Source organism: Trichomycterus rosablanca, chromosome 21 (genome assembly GCF_030014385.1).
Source record: "Trichomycterus rosablanca isolate fTriRos1 chromosome 21, fTriRos1.hap1, whole genome shotgun sequence".
Taxonomy (NCBI): domain Eukaryota; kingdom Metazoa; phylum Chordata; class Actinopteri; order Siluriformes; family Trichomycteridae; genus Trichomycterus; species Trichomycterus rosablanca.
Window position 1 is genome coordinate 12724239 of NC_086008.1, and position 23667 is coordinate 12747905.

Genomic DNA, 23667 nt, shown 5'->3' on the forward strand with positions numbered 1-23667 from the left:
TTGGTTCTGGGACTGCCGTTGAGTTTCAAGGTATTTTTTCCCATAAGGATGTATAGAAAACCTGTTAATGCATTCCATGGTCCCGTGGACGTGCATATATTTTAGTCTAACGTAAAACAAGGAGTTGTTTTTTGACCCTATACACTGAAAATAACACAAATACGTATAATATAAAAACACTGAAATAAAAAGCAGATCCTTTCAATTTCTCAGCACCCCGAGCTGTAACACAAGTTTAAAAGTGAAACAGGAGAAAAATCCAGCTAAACACAGATACACATGGATGCTTTCAGAGTGAATCCGATGGTTATTCCACACAAATGCAGATGTGTCTCATACGCACACTTTGATGACGTTACCGCATCGCTCGAGCCGAACGCTGAACAAAACGACTGTTCATTCTTAATTTGAAATTAAATAAATACATTTTTAAAAAACAAACTGAACATGTTGAGTTTAAGGGAAACGTTGAGGTTGAGTGTACAGATTTCCCGACGAAGGGCGTTGAGTTTGAGTTTTTGGAGAAATGTGTGTACAATGCCTTTTTTTTTACCTTCTTTAATTATTAGAATATTCATAATTAGGGTTCTACCAGTAAGTCAATGACGTGACACCAAAAGAGACCACAAAAACACCAAAGCCTGCTATAAATCCTACATTATTTGAATAACTGGGAGCTTTGCCTCTACAATACCCACTAATTTTGGGCATTGTAAGAAAGTAACATTCGGCTTCCGTTTCTGATCTTAATGCATAATAGTCACATTGTTCACAATCTACATCATACAAATGCTAAAAAATGACGTCATGTTCAGCTTAACACTACTGTTCTCTATTGCAAGTGCACTGAGGGGTGAGAGTGAAATTCAATTCTGCACTTTCACCCTTTACCGCTTAGAGACCTTTAGCTTCGCTTTCAAGTTAAATCAAGCGTCAGTGAACAGGTTCACATGTACAAAGAAATGCCTGTCATTCCTAATTACATATGTTGGCCAGATATCTTCAGATTCTGATCTGCTTCAGTGTTCTCATTCTCATCCTAACCGGAGGACCTACGCTCAAAAAGCTGCTGTGCCGGGCCTCTCAGGTGGCGCAGCGGAAAACACACAATGGAACCAGAGCTGGGATCTCGAATACTTCGTATCGAATCTCAGCTCTGCCTGCCGGCTAGGCTGAGCGGCCACATGAACAACGATTGGCCTGACGTTCAGATATGGGTGGGATTAAGTCGGATAGGGTCTCTCTGTCATAACTAATGCAATTACGACCTCTGCTCGCTGATTGATGGCGGCTGCACAGAGATGAGAAAAGAGTGATGTCAGGGTGTGTCTCTCCGTACACAACGCTGAGCTGCACTGCACTCGTCAAAGCTTAGGTGATAAGATGCATACGGCATGCTGCCCACGTGTCGGGGGGGCGTGGGTTAGCTTCGTTCTCCTCAATCGGAGCGGGGATCGGCATTGGTGGAGAGGAAGCATGACGCAATCGGGCAATTGGACAAAATTGGAGAAAAAGGGGAGAATAAATAGAAAAAAAATATGCCTAGCTCTTTCAGCTCTGCTGCTGTGCACAGGAAGTGCCAACAAAATTGCTATTAATCACTGAAGCGGGTTTCCCCCCATTACTGTTAATTACAGTATTTTTTACAAGCCATCATAAGCCATTAAAGCCGAGCGCACTTAATCCGTTGTTACCGATTCTTATTCTCGCTCATTCATGTTCTTTTTCTTTCAGGTGGACATGCTCATGCCGACGAAAATAACAGGCATCATCACCCAGGGGGCTAAGGATTTCGGCCACGTGCAGTTCGTGGGCTCCTACAAGCTTGCTTTCAGCAACGATGGAGAAAGATGGCACATATATCAGGATGAAAAACAGAAGAAAGATAAGGTAAGCCTGTTCCCATAATCCTCTCCTCAAAAACAAAAAAAGTTGCCCAATCAAAGAAATATTTACATCAAGGGTAAAAGCTACTTGAGTCTTTGAAATGTGTCAAAGACGTTTCTTTTACCTTTCAAAGGTAAAACATTTTCCCCCTGTGAGCATCCTTTGAAGAGAAATATGGCATCAAAAGTCAGACGTACAGCCCAAACCGACCCCGTCTTGCCAAATACTATTTAAATAAATAGTAGCAGAGCTTCTCCTCTCATGCCCCTCATGCCAGACCTTCTTATCAGAATTCTCAGTGCACCTCTGCACCAGCACATCACACTTCTGCCTCATTTTTTTTCTTTCATTCTCAAGCTCAGGTAAGAGCTCGATCTACCCGAGCCGATACTTTACTAGAATTCATAACTACAGAAAGTAATACAGCCCAGCCCCCCCTACAGCAGCATGGTCATGCACAGCAATGTGAATACTGGGTTCAAAACTCAAAGGTTCAAAAACCTTCTAACACTGTGTGTGTGTTGGCATGGATTTTTATCTGGATACTGTAGTGTCCTTCTATATATCAAAATGAGAAAACCAGAAGCAAAAATGTATGACTGGGACTTTTTGACATGTTTATTCTACTATTCAGGCTTATTCTACTGTCATAAGTGCATACAATATAAAACGTTTTAATTACACCATGTATATAATGAAGGTTTTGAGTACTATAAGCTTTGCTTGGCCCCACAAAATGACACGGTATGTGATGAAATCAGTACTCGTGAAACAGTTGCAATAAATACAATTTTGTTTATTGTTTATTTAATATTTAAGGGGTGGCACGGTGGCTTAGTGGGTAGCACTGTCGCCTCACAGCAAGAAGGTCCTGGGTTCGATACCCGGGTGGGGCGGTCCGGGTCCTTTCTGTGCGGAGTTTGCATATTCTCCCCGTGTCCGCGTGGGTTTCCTCCCACAGTCCAAAAACATGCCACCTAGCCGCTAGATCAGGGGTGTCAAACAGATCCGGCCCGCCACGTCATTTTATGTGGCCCGCGAGAGCTTAAACGACTGTACGATTGTTGTGATGGTTCGAGTCGTTACAGAGACGCGCTTATAATTTAATGGGACACCTGCGCCTTTAAATGCAACTGTTGACATCGTAGTCATGGCAACTAACTTTGACCTTCGCTGAGAAGCCATGTGACTTTTACGGCAAAAGAACGCGGGTAGTAATGTAAACAATAATAATAAATATAAATAATTATCTTGCAGTATAATACCAAAGCATCGTCTGTAAGTAGTGGCGTTTATATTCTCAGTTGTTAGTAAATGTTTAGTGAGTATATCACAGCGGTTTAGTTTCAAATTTACCGTAATTAAATACAGTTGTTACCGTTACTATAGCAATTAGTATCTTTACACAAAATGCTAACTCATTAGCGCTATTTTATGTTTGGTTAAATCTCATATTGTACCAGATGTAACACTTGACTACAGCTGTGTGCTTTTACTGTATTAAGTTCTTTATTGTTTTTATTGTTTGTATTTTTACTTCATTCTGGTGCACACAGTGTATCACACAGCTGGGAAGCAAATAAAACCGACTGTGTTCTGAAGAGAGCTAGCTGTCTGTCTGTCTGTCTGTCTGTCTAGCTGAGCAAGGCGGATAAACTATTAGTGAGGGCAAAACAATTGTCTTAAAATACACTGTAAACTCCTACATTAACTGCATCTCTCAAAATGCATGCTGATTTTGTGACTTGCAAAGTGACACATCCCACCAGTAGATGATGTTAAGAAATATTTACACATAATCCCAAAATGTACAAGAAGATAAGTAAGAAAATTAAGCAGAAGGAGGAAATTTAATGAAAATGAAAACAAGTTTGTGCTTCAGGAAGAGAAAACGGTGCGTCTCTTGTGTTATGAGGCTGTGTCTGTGGTAAAGGAGGACAATATAAATGCAGAATTTAGCCTCCAAGAAAAACAACAGACTGCAATCACAGCAGGATACGTTACAATCGGCCCTTTGAGGGCCACAATAATGCTGATGTGGCCCTCGGTGAAAATTAGTTTGACACCCCTGCGCTAGATGCACAAACCAGTGCATTGTAGTGCCGGTCCTAAGCCAGGATGAATAGGGAGGGTTGTGTCAGGAAGGGCATCCGGCGTAAAAACTGTGCCAAATCCCGCCGGCAGCCCCTAACGGGAAGAAGCCGGAAATGCCGACCCCGTAATCGAAAAACGGGACAAAGTTTATTTAATATTATTATTATAAGTATTGTAACAATTACCCTTAGTCCTCCTTTAACAAATAAAACAATTGCAAACTCCACTGTACAACTTGACCACAGGTCTGATGTAAAATAGTACATCTTTAAATACCTCCAGTTCGCCTATAACGTTGAAATAGCGACTAACATGAAGTATTTTCGCCCCATAAGACATACCTGGAATCCAGTGTTTTAATTATTGCTCTGAAAGCTTCTTTCTCAACTGTCTATGGGTCATTCCTACAATTCAGTGCCTTTTGTGTCCCCAGTACTGATTATTGTATTTATTAAGTACATTTTAAACAATACAATTTTCTAAATATCTTACTGAAATAATTAACACTTTCAAATACTAACGACAATGTTTTCTACCCCCCCCCCCCCCCCCCCAAATAAAATGACATATACATACTGTATACATACTGTTTTTATCTCTTAGATACCAGAGGTTTTCCCATGTCCCCAGTGCTGTACATTCTGATTTAGTGATGGATATGTGAGGTTTAATATTTAAAATATCTCAGTCTTTCAATACTGTTTAAAAGGTTTTGCTTAAGTCCCTCTAAACCTTGGATTTATTTTCTTTATGAGTTTTATTTTATTGCTGATTATAAGGGTTTTTCACACGTCCCTCAAGTTGCTGTACACCCTGTTATCTCTTACTACTGTCTCTTAAAATGAAGAACTGTTTTGCATACTGACATCATTTCCTGGCGTTCACATGATCTTTTTGGAGGGAAAACAACTGTGGCAGATGAGTGGCTTCATTTTAATGTTGTTTTTTCCACATTTTATCCTAAAAGTCTTATATGGTTAACCATAACATGTCCACCCTGTTATGGGATATATGAGAAAAAGCAATACGATTTAATCATTTCAAAAATTATCACACTAAAAAGCAGAGAATTATTTGTCTGAATTCACTTTTATGCTAGCATGGTTTTGCTCACTTGCTAGCTAATGGCTAATTTTATGTCAGAATGTCCACCCTGTTATGATCCACCCTGTTAGAACCTAATACGTAACAGGCTGGACGTCACATATGAGGTTCATGTGTAATTTAGCTTGACCAATATTAGTTTGGAAAAGTAAAACATGTCCTTTTTATAACAAAACATGAAAAACAAATAAAAACAGTGTTTCATTTTCAAAAAGTTTTAAGGTCCAAAGGGCACCCAATCCCAGGAATGACCCCTATAGAGGAATCGTGTCCTTGCACATGTGGATTGTTACTGCGTTCGTAATGTCTAGTGGTGTGCGATACTGCAAAATTTGGTATCGATCCGATAACAAGTGAATACAGGACCAGTATTGCCAATACTGATACTGATACTTTTTTACTTATAACAAGCAGCTTATTTACTTTTCATGTAGGAAGGAGCAGTGTGTCATGATTTATGAGGTGTATGTATCATCAGTATGCTTTTACCACTAAATGTGTGTGTTAAAACCCACTACAACAAAGTTTTTAGTCAAATAAAAGGTACAGTACTTTTATTACTGTAATGAACTCTGAGGAAAGTCTGAGGTTTGTATATAAGAAAACATAATTTCTCCCTCTAGGCCGCTCAGGTGGCACGGCGGTAAAAACACACGCTATTTACCAGAGCTGGGATCTCGAATACATCGTATCGAATCTCGGCTCTGCCTGACGGCTGATGCTGAGCGGCCACATGAACAACGATTGGTCTGTTGTTCAGATAGGGGCGGGATTAAGCCGGATGGGGACTCTCTCTCAGACTAGTGCGATTACGACCTCTGCTGGCTGTTTGGTGGCGCCTGCACGGAGATGGGAAAGGAGTGCGGTAGAGGGTGTGGCTCTCCGTACACAGCGCTGTACTGCACTGCACTGCACTCGTCAAGTGTAGGTGATAAGATGTTCGATTGCTGTGCACGTGTCGGAGGGGTCGTGGAGCAGCCTCGTCCTCCCCAATCTACACGGCGCTCCATAGCGCTTTAAGCGGCGAACAATATTATATGATCTGCTGCCTTTTGAAGCCTACAGCTGTTGTATTGTCTATGCTACGGTATGGCGGTATATGAAAAATCCATACCGTATGAGGAATCAAAGACGGAATACCAAATGTACCATCATACAGCCCAGCCCTACTGGAATGTAAATGATGCAAGGATAAAACCAAGGTTTCCCACCAGTGTGTCACTGACCAGTTAAAAAAAATAGAATCTAACCTCCAACAGGCCTGAAAATCACTTAGACTGGTTTTGTATTGGAATCTGCTCGCTAGTTTTACATCAGACAGTTCTATGTTATTAGGGTACACTTCATAACCGAAAGTATACGGACATCTCTCCTGAGTTCAGGTGCTTTAACCATGGCTAAAAGGCTAATAAAATCAATCATATAAAATAAATCATTTGCCTCCAGCTTTAAGGTAAAAAGTTTGGTAAGGCCATGTATGGTCCACCTACACACAAAGTACAGTCCACACAAAGATATGGTTTGTCCAGTTGCCTTTGTGTTCAGGTTTCAGGGGAACTGTGTCCAATGCTTTTACCTTCCTTAATTATTAGAATATTTATAATTAGGGTTGTTCCACTACTCAGTCATTGACATAAGATCAAAAAGAGACCACAGAAAGAGCTTGTTACTTACTACAAATCAATGACCAAAGCTTGGCATTAATCTTAAATTATTTGAATAACTGAAAGCTTTGCTTGTTTACAATACCCACCAATTTTAAGCATTGTAAGAAATTAGCATTTGGCTATGTGATCCTTGTTTTTCTTTTAGATAAGTACAAGATGAAAAGGCTGTGCTTACTATTCAAACTGGAAACAAACACAAAGCAGTTCCACGCAGGTCGTAAGGGGCAATTAGGGAGTAAATGCACCAACCAAAATGATATTTAAAAATAAATTAGACTTCTTACAGTCATATCAGTGGAACTAATTTATTGCATCTTTCATATGGAAGGCTCATTTATAAAGTCATTGAAGTGACTCACATGTCAGGGGATCATGTTCAGGTCGGTAGGCTGCAACTCCAAAGCAATCTCTCATTACGTCCAATTCTCCTGATGAGGGTCACAGTGGCATCAAGCTGAACAGATCAGCCCAGACTTCTCCATTCCTTTCCTCAGTGCTCAAAACAGTTCAAATAGGAGCATCCTTGCGAAACGTCCAAACCACTCTGTTCTGTGAGAGGAGCACATCTTCAGAGATATTGTTGGTATCTGAGCTGCTTTAAAACCAGCTGTGAAATATTTAAGTGCATGACTTAAAGCAAGATCAGGAAGAGCCAAAAGGACAACATTGTCCCAGCTGTTCATACTAATCACCTCTTTAGCCTTGAGCTTTGAACCTACCAAGCTATCCTGCATTTGCCCACTTCTGCAGCTATTACAGACTCCATGCTTCTAAACAGGCCTCCTATAAAATTATGTATAAAAGTATGTAGTGTCTTATTATGTAGTGGAAATGTGGGCTCATTCAATCAACAAAATATCTGTAAGGTCAAACACTGATGTTGGAAGAGAGGGCCAGACAGACTCCGGTTCATGTCAAGGCGATACATGGGGTTGAGGTTAGCACTCCACTTAAGTTTCTCCTCAACTAACTGGACAAACCATGTCTTTATGGACCTAACGCTGTGTGCAGAGGGACAGTCATGCTAGAACAGAAAAGGGCTTTCCCAAACTTATCTTAAAGTTGGAAGCAAACTATTTGTTCTATATGATTGATTTTATTTTGCTTTAAGTCATGGTTAAAACACCTGAACTCAATAATTAAAAGAGACGCCAATATACGTTTGATTATGAAGTGTACCATACTAACATGGAATTGTGTGATGGAAAACTTTTTTATTTTTTAATGCATTTTCTTCCTTTTTTTTTTTACCCAACTGCATTATGCTCTACTAGTGCTGACCCCCATCCTGATTGAGGAGAGCGAGCTGCATCTTTTCACCTGCACGAGGCGAGTTCATATGTGGATCAGTCTTGTGCACACCATGATCAACGTCTCTGTGCAGGCGGCATCAATCAGCCAGCAGAGGTCGTAATTGCATCAGTTATGAGGTCCTCTATCCGGCTCATCCCAACCTGAACAACAGCTAATTGTTGTTCATGCAGCCGCCCAGCCCAGTCAGATGGCAGAGCTGAGCATTTGATACGATGTATTCGAAATCCCAGCTCTGGTGTGCTAGTGTATTTTACGGCTGTGCAGCCTCCGTACACAGTGCCCGTCAGTGTATGAACTCGACTCGTGCAGGTGAAAAATGCAGTCTGTACTGACTGTATGTGCCGGAGGGGGCGTATGTCAGTTGAGAGGCGTCCTCAGTCAGCGGTGAAGGGTCGAATCAGTATAGAGGATGCAATCAGGGTAATTAGACACGACTAGATTAGGGGAGAAAATTGGGGGAAAAAAGTGGGAAAAAATAGAAAATTCTAAAAAATAATAATAATAATCTGAAATAAATAAAATAAATAAATAAAATAATATTAATAATAATAAATAAATATAAAATTAATTAATTTAATTACAAAACATTAGTGTAAAACCTAGATTTATACATTTTACAGTTCCAATAAATGTCACGCTTTGAAGCCCAATTTTCCAGACACAACCATCTTTTTTTGTGCAGAAACATTGACTTCTTTGGATCTAGGCCACCACCCAGCATGAGTCAGGCATGAGCACAGTCTGTGTAGGAAGTAAAAGAATATTGACAGTTTTGGATGGTTCGAACCCAGTCGGTCGTCTAGACAAGCCCGGAATAATAGATCCACAGAAACAGACGGATGACAGAAATAAATGTCAAGTAAAACCCCCTCGAACAATCTAAAAGTGACTGGCAGATTTCAGATTGGCACTATATTCACAGCGCTCTATACTTGTAGCTCAGACATTGAAAATGTACCTCAGAAATCGTATGATTCACTGGTGCCTGGCAATTTCGGGCATCGTGGGGATAGAAACTCTGCTTTTACCAAGGTGGTTTGTAGACTCACAGGCCATGTGTAATCTTATTTTTTTTTCTATTTTTAAACCTACCACTGTTTAACACCAAAGACGTTTTATAACAGGTGTGGAAAGAAATTAAGTATTAATACATAATATGTATTAATTACTACTAAGAACGTGGATATAGAATAGAATGCCTTTACTTGTCTTTTATACATACACTGATCAACCATAACATTAAAATCACCTCCTTGTTTCTACGCACATTGTCCATTTTATCAGCTCCATTTACCATACAGAAGCAATTTGAAGTTCTACAATTACTGACTGTATTACATCTGTTTATCTACATACTTTTTAGCCTACTTTCACCCTGTTCTTCAATGGTCAGGACCCCCACAGGACCACCCCAGAGCAGGTATTATTTATATGGGAGGATCATTCTCAGCACTGCAGTGACACTGACATGATGGTGGTGTGTTAGTGTGTGTTGTGCTGGTATGAGTGGATCAGTCACAACAGCGCTGCTGGAGTTTATAGTAAATTCAGTATTCAGTAAATACCGTGTCCACTCACTGTCCACTCTATTAGACACTCCTAGCTAGTTGGTTCACCTTGTAGATGTAAAGTCAGAGACGATCGCAGATCTATTGCTTCTGTTTGAGTTGGTCATCTTCTAGACCTTCATCAGTGGTCACAGGACGCTGCCCACGGGGCGCTGTTGGCTGGATATTTTAGGTTGGTGGACTATTCTCAGTCCAGCAGTGACAGTGAGGTGTTTATGAACTCCATCAGCATTGCTGTGTCTGATCCATTCATACCAGCAAAACACACACTAACACACCACCACCATGTCAGTGTCAGTGCAGTGCTGAGAATGATCCATCACCTAAATAATACCTATTTTGTAGTGGTCCTGACCATTGAAGAACAGCATGAAAGGGGGGTAACAAAGTATGTAGAGAAACAGATGGACTACAGTCAGTAATTGTAGAACTACAAAGTGCTTATATGTGGTAAGTGGAGCTGATAAAATGAACAATGTGTGCAGAAACAAGGTGGTGGTTTTAATGTTATGACTGATCTGTGTATACAGTACAATAACATTCGTTTTTCGCATATCCCAGCCTGTCTGGAAGCTGGGGTCATATAACCATTGTACGGTTATAGGCCCAACTGTGGCTGCATGGCTGGGATTCAAACTCTCAACCTTTCAGTTAATAGCCCAAAGCTCTACTAGGCTACCACTGTCCCCCAAAAAGATATGCTTAGGGCATAATTGCCAGTAGTCTTATTCCAATATTCCAAGAACACTGCCACAATGGAATGTTACTGAAAAGTGGTGTACGTCAGCGATCCCCAACCTCTTTTGGCACCACGGACTGGTTTCATATAAAATATAATTTCACAAACCAGCAGGGGCAGGAGGATCTAAAATAGAATAACAGTACTGCTCAAAATGAGCTTTTTTAGCTGCAACAAGACTTTGAAGACTCTTCCCACTGTCTTACAAGGTGACTGATGGGAGTATAGAGGGTGATTATTTTCAATCTTATCACATTCACCGAGTTTCTATGTGAGACTTTGTCTCTGCAGACAAGAATAAAACTCTTTTCTACTCATAATCCAGTCTGAGGTATTTCAATAAGGGGTTTTCCACCACACAGGCAAAACCACAGCTCAAACCTCAGTAAAAAAAAAAATGCTTTGGAAATAGGCTTACTGTTTGACGTAGTTCTCTCAGAGGTGTACTTATTGCATTCTGTCAGTAGTAACAGCGTACCACTTAAATCTAATGCAAACTCTAGCGTTAATGTCATTGCATTTGACAGTTCCTTCAGCATATAATAACTCTAAAGCTGTAAGTAGCCAACAGCAAGTTAAAACTTAATTTATTTGTATAGCGCTTTTTACAATAGACATTGTCGCAAAGCAACTTTACAGAATCCAGGACCAACAGACCAAAAAACCCTTGTTGAGCAAGCCGAGGGTGACGATAGCAAGGAAAAATACAGGAAGAAACCTTGAGAGGAACCAGCAAAGACACAAAGCACTGTTGTTCATTTTACCTCCGGTATAGAGATTACATTATATACAAAAGTATTCAGACACCCCTTCTAATTTTGAAATGTGTGTTTCAGCCACAACAATTGCTAACAGGTGTAATAAATTAATTATATAAAGTAGGGGTGTGCTATATTGTATCGTTCACGATAATACCGGTATAATTTTTAAAACGATACAAAAAAGCCCATATCGTAATAATAGCGATATTCTGCGTTGTTTACGTAATGACGTACGTTCGTTACGTGGGTAATTTGGGCACAGCAACGAGTATGGCGGAAAGCGGCTCTGCAGTGGAGGAGCTCTTTCCAAAAACTCTAAGTCCACCATAAATTAATCTTTGGCAACCCAAACCCCAACCACCGCTTTGCCGACAACTTTTTTGCGGAAGTATTTCTGCACGCAGGTTCACACAGGGACGCAATTCAACAGCGCACCTCCACCAAACAGTTCAGGAATACTCTTAACATTAATGTCAACCACCAACGCAGACGTAGTACTACTGCTACTTAGTACTACTATTACTGTACTTAGCAGTAATTGTGGCGTGCTACGAGTAAAGGCGCCACCGGGCTCTGCGCGTTCCAGTGTTGCCAGATTGGGCGGTTATCCGCCAAATTGGGCGGATTTTGTTGGGAAACAATTTAATAGCAGTTAAATAACACTTCTATTTTAAAGAAAATATTCCGTTTTAAAAAGCTCCAGCATTGAAGAAGGTTATTAAAAGTAAAGTCAATTGGCTGATTTGGCTTAATAGTGTTGGTCAGTGTGTATCATATTGTTAAAAGAAAATTAAAATTAGTTTTCCATGCATTCACGCTAGCATGTTCTGGGGTTCAATTGAGTGTCATCATTACACACAAGTTGGCAGCCAAATTATAAAGTATTGCAAAGGAATATCTTTGAAATTCTTCCTCATAATGTTAAGGTTGCTATATTTTGATTTTTTTTACTTGTCAGGGAAAATGAAGAGAAAAAAAGCTTAGTAGTATGCGGGTCTTCGTGATGTAATTCTACATGGCACTCACTGCCTGTATAGATAAATGAGTGAGTGACCACATAAAAAAAAGGTATCAGTTTCTGTGCCACCCCTGTGTGAGCAATGGTCTCAGTCTGGCCACCCCTATGGAAATTGTCTGACTCCGCCATTACATTATGTTACATTATTTTTACTGGAAAGACAAAATACAGAAAAGTGTGCGTAATTCTTACACGTCTTACATTTTTTTACGAAGTGTTAACTTATATTAATTCTAAATAAAAACTGAACATTATATTTTTTTTGCAATAGTGTTTTCTCGAAATAAAAAAAATATTTTTCAATGTTTTGTTATATCGCCAAAAATATCGTTATCGCAAAAATAACCTGAAATATCGTGATATTATTTTAGGGCCATATCGCCCACCCCTACTTTCTGCTTAAATTAATAACACACACATTATTCAATACATTGCATGGACTCATCATTTTCAGCAGTGATACAGTAGTAATGCTCAACTGATAACCAACAAAGAAGTCATTGTTCGATTAACACAGTCTAGTTAAATGCTATTTAAATTCATTTTTAGCAGCTGACAATTGATTTTTATGAGATTTAAGGCTTACCAATACAAGGTAGGTGTACAAACTATTTGTAGTTTTTAAAAATACATTATTATTAATTATATCATGAATGACGGAACTATTGAACATTAAAACTACATACAATTGCTGTTTTTTGTACATGTGGATCTATCTGCTTGTTGCATTATAATTATTATTTTACAAAACATGGTGGCATTGTGGCTCGGTGGGTAGCACTATCGCCTCACAGCAAGAAGGTCCTGGGTTTCCATGTAAAGGGATTTGTGTCCTTTCTGTGTTTGCATGGAACGTTCGTGGGGGAACGTTGAGGGAATGTTGAGGGGGTGGGGGGAGCGTTGAGGAAATGTTGAGGGGGAACGTTGAGGGTGAACGTTGGGGGAACGTTCGTGGGGAAACGTTGGGGGAACATTCGTGTGGAAACGTTGGGGGAACGTTCAGGGGGAACATTGGGGGAACGTTCGGGGGAATATTGAGGGAACGTTCATGGGGGAACATTGAGGGAACGTTCGTGAAGGAACATTAAGGGAACGTTCGTGAAGGAACATTGAGGGAACGTTTGTGTGGAAACGTTAAGGGAACGTTCGTGGGGGAACGTTCGTGGGGGAACGTTCGTGTGGAAACATTGGGGGAACGTTCGGGGGTAACGTTGGGGGAACGTTCGTGTGGAAACGTTGGGGGAACGTTGGGTGAACGTTCGTGTGGAAACGGGGGAACGTTCAGGGGGTAACGTTGGGGGAACGTTCGTGTGGAAACGTTGGGGGAACGTTCGGGGGGAACGTTGGGGGAACGTTCGTGTGGAAACGTTAAGGGAAAGTTCGTGGGGGAACGCTCGTGTGGAAACGTTGGGGGAACGTTTGGGGGGGAACGTTCGTGGGGGAACGTTGGGTGAACGTTCGTGCGGAAACGTTGGGGGAACGTTCGTGTGGAAACGTTGGGGGAACGTTCGTGTGGAAACGTTGGGGGAACGTTCGTGTGGAAACGTTGGGGGAACGTTCGTGTGGAAACGTTGGGGAAACGTATTTACTTCATATACTGTACAGTGTAAATCATGCAAGTGTTGAGAAAGTAATAATAACGTAACGGTGCGTCTCCTGTTGTTCTGACTTGTGTGTTTGTATATGTGATGTGCATATATCTGTAAAAAACAAACATTATGGGGAGTGATTTCTGTACTGGATGTTGTACGTGGTCATGTTAGTTTATACTGGATGATCGCCCGACGTCGTCATTTATTTATTTATCTTCTTTTTATAGTATTTCTTGTTGTCGGCCAATAAACAACCAAAAATTAATAAAATTGCATGAACTAACTCTGCAGTAAACAAGGAGCAAACAGCAATTAAACAACAAATAAAGCTGTTAAATAATAATAAAGTGCATGAAGCAGAACGCTAATTAAAATGCATTAAATGTTGTAATAGTTACACAGTAACATGAACGATTAGTTATACCTGTATTACAGAACTGAGTTCTATACAGTAAAAGAAAATATTAATGTAAATGTTGTGGCGACGGTGATGTAAAAAAGTCCAAACATGTGAGGGGGGTTTAACAAGAACGCTACTTTTAATACCACACAAGCTCAGTGCAAAACAACAGAAGAACATGAGCACAGCCGGAAACGATCAATTGTGATACCTTCCCTACACACTCGCTCCCTGCGCCCTATAGTGCACTTAACATTCTTAAAGGGCCAGACAATATATTTGTAATTCACATTACACGACAGGAGATACCTTAGAAACATTTTTTTTTTAAGTAAAAATAGTTCTTGTGTGAAGCTTCCCCAGCATGAATTTTAATAAAAGTGCCTGTAAAAAATGTGGAACATGTAGCTTTGTCTCAGAAGTGTCTTTTTGTTATTACCTTGTGGGATAAAAAAACATCGAGACATATATCGTACATCGCCGTTCAGCGAAAAAATATCGAGATATTATTTTTGATCCATATCGCTCAGCCCTAATATAAAGGAAATTATATGCTTTGTAGCGATGGTTTAGGATAGACACTTTCCTGTTCCGGCATGACTGTACCCCTGTGCACAAAGCAAGCTCTATAAAATCTATAAAATCATGAGGAAAAGTGTCCTGCACAGTGCCCTGACCCCAACCCCACTGAAGCTGCGGAACGATCTGGAATACCGATTAAGACTTTCTTGACCAACACCAGTGCCCAGCCATACAAATGCTTTGTTCACTGAATGGGGGCGGCGCAGTGGCTCAGTATGTAGCCACCTGGGTTTGAGCCCCATGTGGAGCGGTCTGTGTGTGGAGTTTGCACGTTCTCCCCATGTCTGTGTGGGTTTCCTCCGGGAGCTCCGGTTTCCTCCCACAGTCCAAAAACATTTAAGTGAGATGAAATGAAGATACAAAATTGTCCATGACTGTGTTTGACATTAAACTTGTGAACTGATGAATCTTGCGTAATGAGTAACTACCATTACCGTCAAGAAATCCTTATAAATAAATAAATAAATGTTCACTAAATGGGCACAAATTCCCACAGTCTTGTGGGAAGCCTTCTCAAAAGATTGGCTGTTGTTATAGCCAATAGATTACAAAGCTTTCACTCTATTTTAATACCATTTGTTTTTTTAAATGGGATGTCGTATTACAACAAGCTCCAAATACTTTTGGCCATATAGTGAAATTAAAGCAAAAGATGTGTATTTATATACAGTGGGGGAAATAATTATTTGATCCCCTGCTGATTTTGTAAGTTTACCCCCTTACAAAGACTTGAACAGTCTATAATTTTTATGGAAGGTTTATTTTAACAGAGAGAGACAGAATATCAACAAAAAATCCAGAAAAAAAACATTAAATAAAAGTTATAAATTAATTTGTATTTAATTAAGGGAAATAAGTATTTGATCCCCTACCAACCAGCAAGAATTCTGACCCCCACAGACCGGTTATGTGCCCATGAGGCACACAAATTAGTCCTGTCCCTGTATAAAAGACTCCTGTCACAGAATCAGTTTCTTCCGTTCAAATCTCTCGACCACCATGGGCAAGACCAAAGAGCTATCAAAGGACGTCAGGGACAAGATTGTAGACCTGCACAAGGCTGGAATGGGCTACAAGACCATCAGCAAGAAGCTTGGTGAGAAAGAGACCACTGTTGGTGCGATCATTCGAAAATGGAAGAAATACAAGATCACAGTCAATCACCCTCACTCTGGAGCTCCATGCAAGATCTCACCTGGTGGGGTAAGAATGATTCTGAGAAAGGTGAGGTCAGTCCAGAATTACACGGGAGGAGCTTGTAAATGATCTCAAGGGAGCTGGGAGCAGAGAAATGCTGGATATGACCCCAAGAACACCATCTACACCGGGCATTTCTCTGCCTCCAAACACGGCGAGTGGAGTTGATGCCAAAGAGCTCAATTTTGGTCTCATCTGACCATATCACATTCTCCCAAGCTTTCTCTGAATCATTCAGGTGTTCATTGGCAAACTTCAGACGGGCCTGTACATGAGCCTTCTTGAGCAAAGGGACTTTGCGGGCACTGCAGGATCTCAATCCATTACGGCGAAGTGTGTTACTAATGGTTTTCTTGGTGACTGTGCTCCCAGCTCCCTTGAGATCATTGACAAGCTCCTCCCGTGTAATTCTGGACTGACCTCACCTTTCTCAGAATCATTCTTACCCCACCAGGTGAGATCTTGCATGGAGCTCCAGAGTGAGGGTGATTGACTGTGATCTTGTATTTCTTCCATTTTCGAATTATTGCACCAACAGTGGTCTCTTTCTCACCAAGCTTCTTGCTGATGGTCTTGTAGCCCATTCCAGCCTTGTGCAGGTCTACAATCTTGTCCCTGATGTCCTTTGATAGCTCTTTGGTCTTGCCCATAATGGTCGAGAGATTTGAACGGAAGAAACTGATTCTGTGACAGGAGTCTTTTATACAGGGACAGGACTAATTTGTGTGCCTCATGGGCACATAACCGGTCTGTGGGGGTCAGAATTCTTGCTGGTTGGTAGGGGATCAAATACTTATTTCCCTTAATTAAATACAAATTAATTTATAACTTTTATTTAATGTTTTTTTTCTGGATTTTTTGTTGATATTCTGTCTCTCTCTGTTAAAATAAACCTTCCATAAAAATTATAGACTGTTCAAGTCTTTGTAAGGGGGTAAACTTACAAAATCAGCAGGGGATCAAATACTTATTTCCCCCACTGTATGTAGATATGTATATATTTTGCATTCTTCACACTCATGACACACCTTCACACCCAGCAGGTGAAATTTTCAGCCAGGCAAACTTACACACAGTGAATCCACAAAGTATTTAGACCCCTGGATTTTAAGCACACTTAATTAGTCTGTGGATTTTATTTTGAACAAGTATAATTGCCATGTTCCCCCCATCCATCTACACTTAATCACCCATATTAATGAAGTTGTAATTGGCCCAACTGCCAAGGAGATCAGCAGGGAGGCACGATTCACAGAATCATGTTCATCTGCTGTGCTATTTATGGCTGGCGGAGGGGACATGGGGCACAGATGATTGACGTCTTGGTTCCTCTGAACTAACAGTCACCAGCGTCTCAATGAGTCTTAATTTGTGGAAGTGGAAGTGCAAATTGATGCTGGGAACACCAAACTGGTGTTGTGGCACCTCTGTATGATGTATGGATAGACACTGGCCACCAGAGCTGTAATTGCTAATTCGTGAAAGTGGAAGTGCGAATGGATGCTGGGAACGCCAAACTGGTGTTGCGGCACCTCTGTATGTATGGATAGACACTGGCCACCAGAGCTGTAATGGCTTTGTGTGCTTCCTTTGTTTACCCAAATAAGTGAGGTCTTTAATTGACAACCAGTGTTCATGTCCACTCTATCCCCTTTGTATCCCCTTTCTCCATAGCGGGCTGCAATTGGTTTGTGTCCTTCACGTGTTACTTTGTTAGTTTCTGGAATTTTGGCCACGTACTGCAGCAATTTCCTTTTACCTCTTTTGTTTGTTGCTTTTTTTAGCCACAGTATTGTTCTACCTTGACTAAGCATCCTGCAAACTGGCTCCCCTTTCAATTCGTGCAGGTGCAAGGCTACACCTGGAGTCTCAGTGGTGAGGCATGACCTGCCTCTTTATAGAAGTAAGTTCTGAAAACAACGTGTGGTGCAATTTGGACACATCTTCAGTAATGAACCCAGGGTCATAGAGTGTTTCGGGTCTTAGATCATCAGACACCCTCACCTGGGCGACCCAGTCGGGGTTGATCAGCCACCGACTTGTGTCCAAGTAGCAAGCTATGCCCCTTTTGATCCACAGCCACCTTGATGCCTTTTCAGCTGCATCAGTGATGTTTTTGGTGGCTTTCCTCTCCAAGGAGGCCCTGCAAAGCCCCTGCAGCCGGCTTCAATGGGCTCACAGTGACTCTTCCACCCATACCTTTTACACTCCTCCGTGAGATCCAGATATTTTGCCTCCTCTATACAGTCTTCCCAAGGGACAGTGAGCTCCACTAACACAACTTGCTTTGAAGAGGCTGATGATGAGACCAAATCTGGCCCGAGTGACGTCCTTGCGATGTGTTGGAACCTTAACTGCTTTCCTAGGTTGACCTCCAGCTGCAAGTCACGAGCTAAGGCTAACAGCCCAGTTGAGGACCTGGGCTCAGGTTGCCGTCTTTCTCCAGCTTTGACAAAGGCAATGTCATGCCTCGTGTGGAGCTGATGTTTGCTCTGCTGAATACCAGCAGATACCAACACCTGGTCATGGCGCCACTTGTGACTCCCCTCTCCCATGGCTTTTGGGCAGCAGCTTAAGATGTGCTCCAGGGAGCCTCTTCCCTGGCACAGGGGGCATGCTGGGGAGCTGGACAAACCCCAGCAATGCAAGTTGGCTGGGCTTAGGATTGATGTAAGCTTGTGATGCTTTGAGTTTTTCAAAAATTAATTAAAAATCTAAACATTTCCAATTTACAAAACTATGTGGAAATTTTTTTATTACTTGTCCATACAAGTTTTGCACAGCTGGATTTGCACAGTTGATCTCAGTCATCCTGGGAAGCAAGCATCTTTAAAATACCATATCTAGGTTTTTCCACAAAAGTTTGATGACGTTCAGGTCTGAGATTTGTACAGACAATTCAAGGACTCATCAAGTTACCATAAAGCCACTTCAATGCTAGTGTCTGTGCGCTCTGAAGGACATTTCATTCAAGGATGATCCTGTATTTAGCTGCATTCATACATTTCTCAAGGCTTAGCAGTGTCTCTGTCCTTGCCAGTGAGACTTAGTGCTTGCTGTACTTCCAAGAAAGTTGAATTTGTAGCATAAAGTGGGGCACCCAGCACTCCCATCCTTCAGTCCTAACTGGTTACCTAGTGCATTTCGTATCTAATACAAGGTTCTTCATATACATATAAAGCTGTTCACTACTTGGTTAAGCTTCTGCATTAATATGACCCATCTTGTACCTTAAAACCGCAAACCATAAGGCCTTCTTTTAGTTCCAAGGTTTAAACTGACCACTATGTGTGGTAGCTCCCAAATTGTGGAATACTTTTCTTAGACTTACTTATTTATAATTATGTTTTTATGGTTCCGCCTGTTATTGTACTGACCTTTTGTTGTACTTCTGTATAATGTGTTCATGGTTCTTCGGTTGCAAAGCATTCTTGATCATGGGAAAGGTGCTATACAAATAAAAGTGACGATAATGATGGCTAGAACTGTTTCTATATTTACATACAGTGGTACCTTGTTAATTCAACGCCCCTAAACTTAAAATCTTTGAAACTCAAAGCCCTTCGTCGAGAAATTTGTACCCTTAAACTCAACGTGTGTGCGACTGCTGCTTTGCTTAGCGCTCGGCCTGAGCGGTGCGGTAAAATGTCATGCAAACATGAGACGAATCTGCATTTGTGTGGAATAACCGTCAAATTCACTATGAAAGCTCCACATGTATCTGTGTTCAGCTGTGTTTCTCCTGTTTCACTTTTAAACTTGTGTTACAGCTCAGGCTTCTGAGAAATTTAATTTTCCGAGAGAGTCTAAATCACTTATCATTAAAAAAATGTATAAATAAATAATGCAACTTAATGTATTAAAAGAACGACATAAAAAACTAAACCTTTCTTAATTATTACTGCTTATTTGTTATATCCACTAATTAAGAAGCATAAGACAACAAAGAAGTAAAGGTAATGAGCAGGTTTTATTGTATTTTTAATTTATTTTGAACTGTTTTTCAATTGTATTTCAGTGTTTTTATATTATATTTGTGTAATTTTCAGTGTATAAGCATCAAAACAACAACATTATTTTCACATTAGCCTATATACTGTATACAGTACCAGTCATTCAGTGGTTTTTCTTGATTTTTTTATTTTTTACAATTCCAACAAGTGCTCAGCACCACCTTCTTTAAGACTGTTGGAAAACCATTCCAGGTAACAACCTCATGAAGCTGATTGAAAGAATGGCAAGAGAGTTCAAAGTTGTCATCAAAGCAAAAGGTGGCTACTTTGAAGAATCTAAAATATAAAAGTTATTCTGGTTTGTTTAACACTTTATTGTTTACTACATAATTCCATGTGTGTTCCTTCATAGTTTGGATGTCTTGTGGATGTAGAAAATAAAAAAAATCAAGAAAAACCACTGAATGAGAAGGTGTGTCCAAACTTTTGACTGGTACTGTATATGCAGTTCCATAGGACCATAGAATGCATTAACAGGTTTCCCATACATCCTTATGCGAAAAAAATACCTTAAACTCAGCGGCTTTTAAACTCAACGCCACTCCCAGAACCAGTTGATGTTAAGTCTCAAGGTACCGCTATATTTTAAGCCTGTATAGCTCAGTTGGTAGAGCATAAAACTTTTGGGACAGTGGTAGCCTAGTAAGTAGAGCTTTGGGATATCAATCAGAAGTTTGTCGGTTCAAATCCAGCCTATTCTTCATAGCCACTGTTGGGCCCTAAAGCTAGGCCCTTAACCCTGCCTAAACCCAGCTTTCAAACGAGCTATGATATGCGGAAAAATTGTATTGTACTGTACACGTGCTATGTATATAAGACAAAATAAAGGCATTCATCTTTTTATACAGGCACAATGACAGTCAAATGACATTAACAAACCTTCTACCCCACCAAATAACAATAGTAATAATCTAAGTTCATTGAATCATTGAAAATCATCGAAGTTCCAAGATATAAAATACGTCCCTTATATTTTATGTAAAGTATTAACATTAACAGTACATATCTATCATTTTCTCATTTTTCTAATATTTTCCCCTCATATGAAAGGCTTTATGAATCTAAAGCAAGCCTGGGGAAAAGTGGATGTGCAAATCACAATAATCCATACATCTTACCAGTATGTGGCCTAGAATCACATGCTCCCCACAGAGAGACTCTACTGTGTGTGTCTAGTTTAAAATAATATCAGTGGTCCCATCATTAAAAAAGCCTGAACCCACAGCTGCATATTTCAGTACTTTTCCTAACATAAACTAACACTAAATTCGAGTTGTTCTACTGATTATACTGTTTGATGGTCAGTGATTTTACTGAATTTTACAGATGTATGCAGCAGTGATGTGCTCAGCTACATTAAGTCACTTGGGGAAAATCCAGTCTCTAAGACATTGTCCATTTAGAAATAAAGATATAGTTTGTCATATTTTATGAAAAAAAATAAAAATAAAACAGAACACTAGTTCTAAATCTAGGGAAAAAAAATAGTAAGCACCTTGTAATTTTACTAGGTGTCAATCACATAGTAACTTGTGACTCATACCAGCACAACACACACTAACACACCACCACCATGTCAGTGTCACTGCAGTGCTGAGAATGAGCCACCACCCAAATAATACCTACTCTGTAGTGGTCCTGGGAGAGTCCTGACCATTGAAGAACAGCATGAAAGGGGGCTAACAAAGCATGCAGAGAAAAAGATGGATTACAGTCAGTAATTGTAGAATTACAAAGTGCTACAAAGTTTTAATGTTATGGCTGATCTGTGTATGTCTATATTTACAAAACACAATAAAGGTGGTCTGCCAAGTCATTAAAAGGATTTCTGTACTGGTCGGCTGGGTGTACAATTGGCAGTGTTGGCTGGGTGTACAACTAGCTGGGTGTACAATTGGCAGTGCTTGCAGAAGGCAAAATTGGCCACTAGTTTGCTGGGTGAAAAAAGACCGGACTTAAATGTGGGCAGGGTCTTCGATGCTGTGTAGGTACCCTGGTTGGTAGCTTAAGCACTTGTACACAAGTAGAGGAGTGTGGGGGTCAGTATGAAACTAGCCTCATGTGCAAATCCACCAAAGTATGGGTGATTAAGAAGGCAGCGGTGGACATGTGTCAGGCAAAATATACCCTCCTTGGACACGATAAGGGTTTCCAGCAGCGGAAGACAAACTGGCTGTGCCAAATTGGGAGAAAATGCATAAATTAAAGAGAACTATCAAGTAATGTTTGTTTGCATGTTACCCATTCCCAAACCTTTCTGAAAATGGGGTTTGTACACACTGCAAACTCATTACATGTTTGTACAATATGTTCAATTATATACTGTAGATGTGAAAAGTCTATGGAGCCAAAAAACCTTTGGTAAATGTGCCACAAGATTTTACAACATGAATTCTCACTAATGATAAGAAAGGAAAAAGAGAGGTCCAGCAATCCTTGTATTGACCATTACAAATAATTAGTCCCAAAAGTCCCAAAACACTATGAATCTAAGCATACAGTCAAAATAACTCAAGTCTAGTTTCTAAAAAAAAAGAGGACGACAAAAGTAATGGGTCAAAAATGAACCACTATACTGCAGAAAGTGAAATACATGTAACATTAAATGCATCAAAACATATTACCACCAACTACAGCTTTGCAACAAATTACTGTTGTTTAAATTTGTGGTGTCTGAATACTATTTTATTCCAAGATATTTTGTTTCTGCTTATAAATACTGATATTTTGTTTATTTTTATGTGGAAGTTAGGTGACACATTGTCTGCTTGACAAAACCTAAAGAAACAAGTGAAATTGGTCCATCATGTTATGTACAATTAATAGAGACTTAGTCAAAAACACTTATCAATATAATTAGCCAAAAGATGAACTAAAGAGAGACTTTATCTGTAATTTGATTTCTGTTATTTGAACCAATTATGAGATTAGAAATAGCCAATAGTTAAGCTTATATTTAAAACAAGAAGTGTGGCCTGCGCAATCCCAAAAGCATCATACCCACAGTAAATAATGAAGGTGAGAGCATCATAATATGGGACTGCTTTACTGCAATTGGTATTGACCATTACAAATAATAAAAGCAAACATTATTGAAGTAAAGTACTGGAACATATTTGAGGAGAATTTTATAATTAGCAAAAGTAATAATTTGAAATTCTTTAATAGATACAGATTGTGGTTAACAAAAGGACATTACATTAGGCATGAGGCATATTAAGACCCTACTGCCTCCCACCATGGACCCACTGCAGTTTGCGTACCGTCCTAACCGCTCAACGGACGACGCCATATCCACTACACTTCACCTGGCTTCTACACACCTGGACAGAAAGAATACTTACGTCAGGATGCTGTTCATAGACTTTAGCTCAGCATTCAACACCATCATTCCTCAGCATCTAATTGGAAAGCTGAGCACGCTGGGCCTGAACACCTCTCTCTGCAACTGGATCCTGGATTTCTTGACTGAGAGACCTCAGTCCGTCCGGATCGGTAAGAACACCTCCAGCACCACCACACTGAGCACCGGCGCTCCCCAAGGCTGTGTGCTCAGTCCACTGCTGTTTACTCTGCTTACACACGACTGTACAGCAATGCACAGCTCGAATTCCATCGTTAAGTTTGCAGACGACACAACTGTGGTGGGACTCATCAGCAACAACGATGAGTCAGCGTACAGAGAGGAGGTACAACATCTAACGAACTGGTGCCAAGTCAACAACCTGTCT

At 40.3% G+C, this 23667-nt stretch overlaps 1 protein-coding gene across 1 annotated transcript in view; it reads left to right on the top strand.

Annotated features, from left to right (window-relative positions):
• edil3a (EGF-like repeats and discoidin I-like domains 3a) overlaps positions 1–23667 on the top strand; it is a 287021-nt gene that overhangs the window by 246360 nt on the left and 16994 nt on the right. The window contains exon 9 of the mRNA XM_063017541.1: positions 1735–1890. Within this exon, the coding sequence (XP_062873611.1) occupies positions 1735–1890 (156 nt within the window). The remainder of the gene's footprint in view (positions 1–1734; positions 1891–23667) is intronic.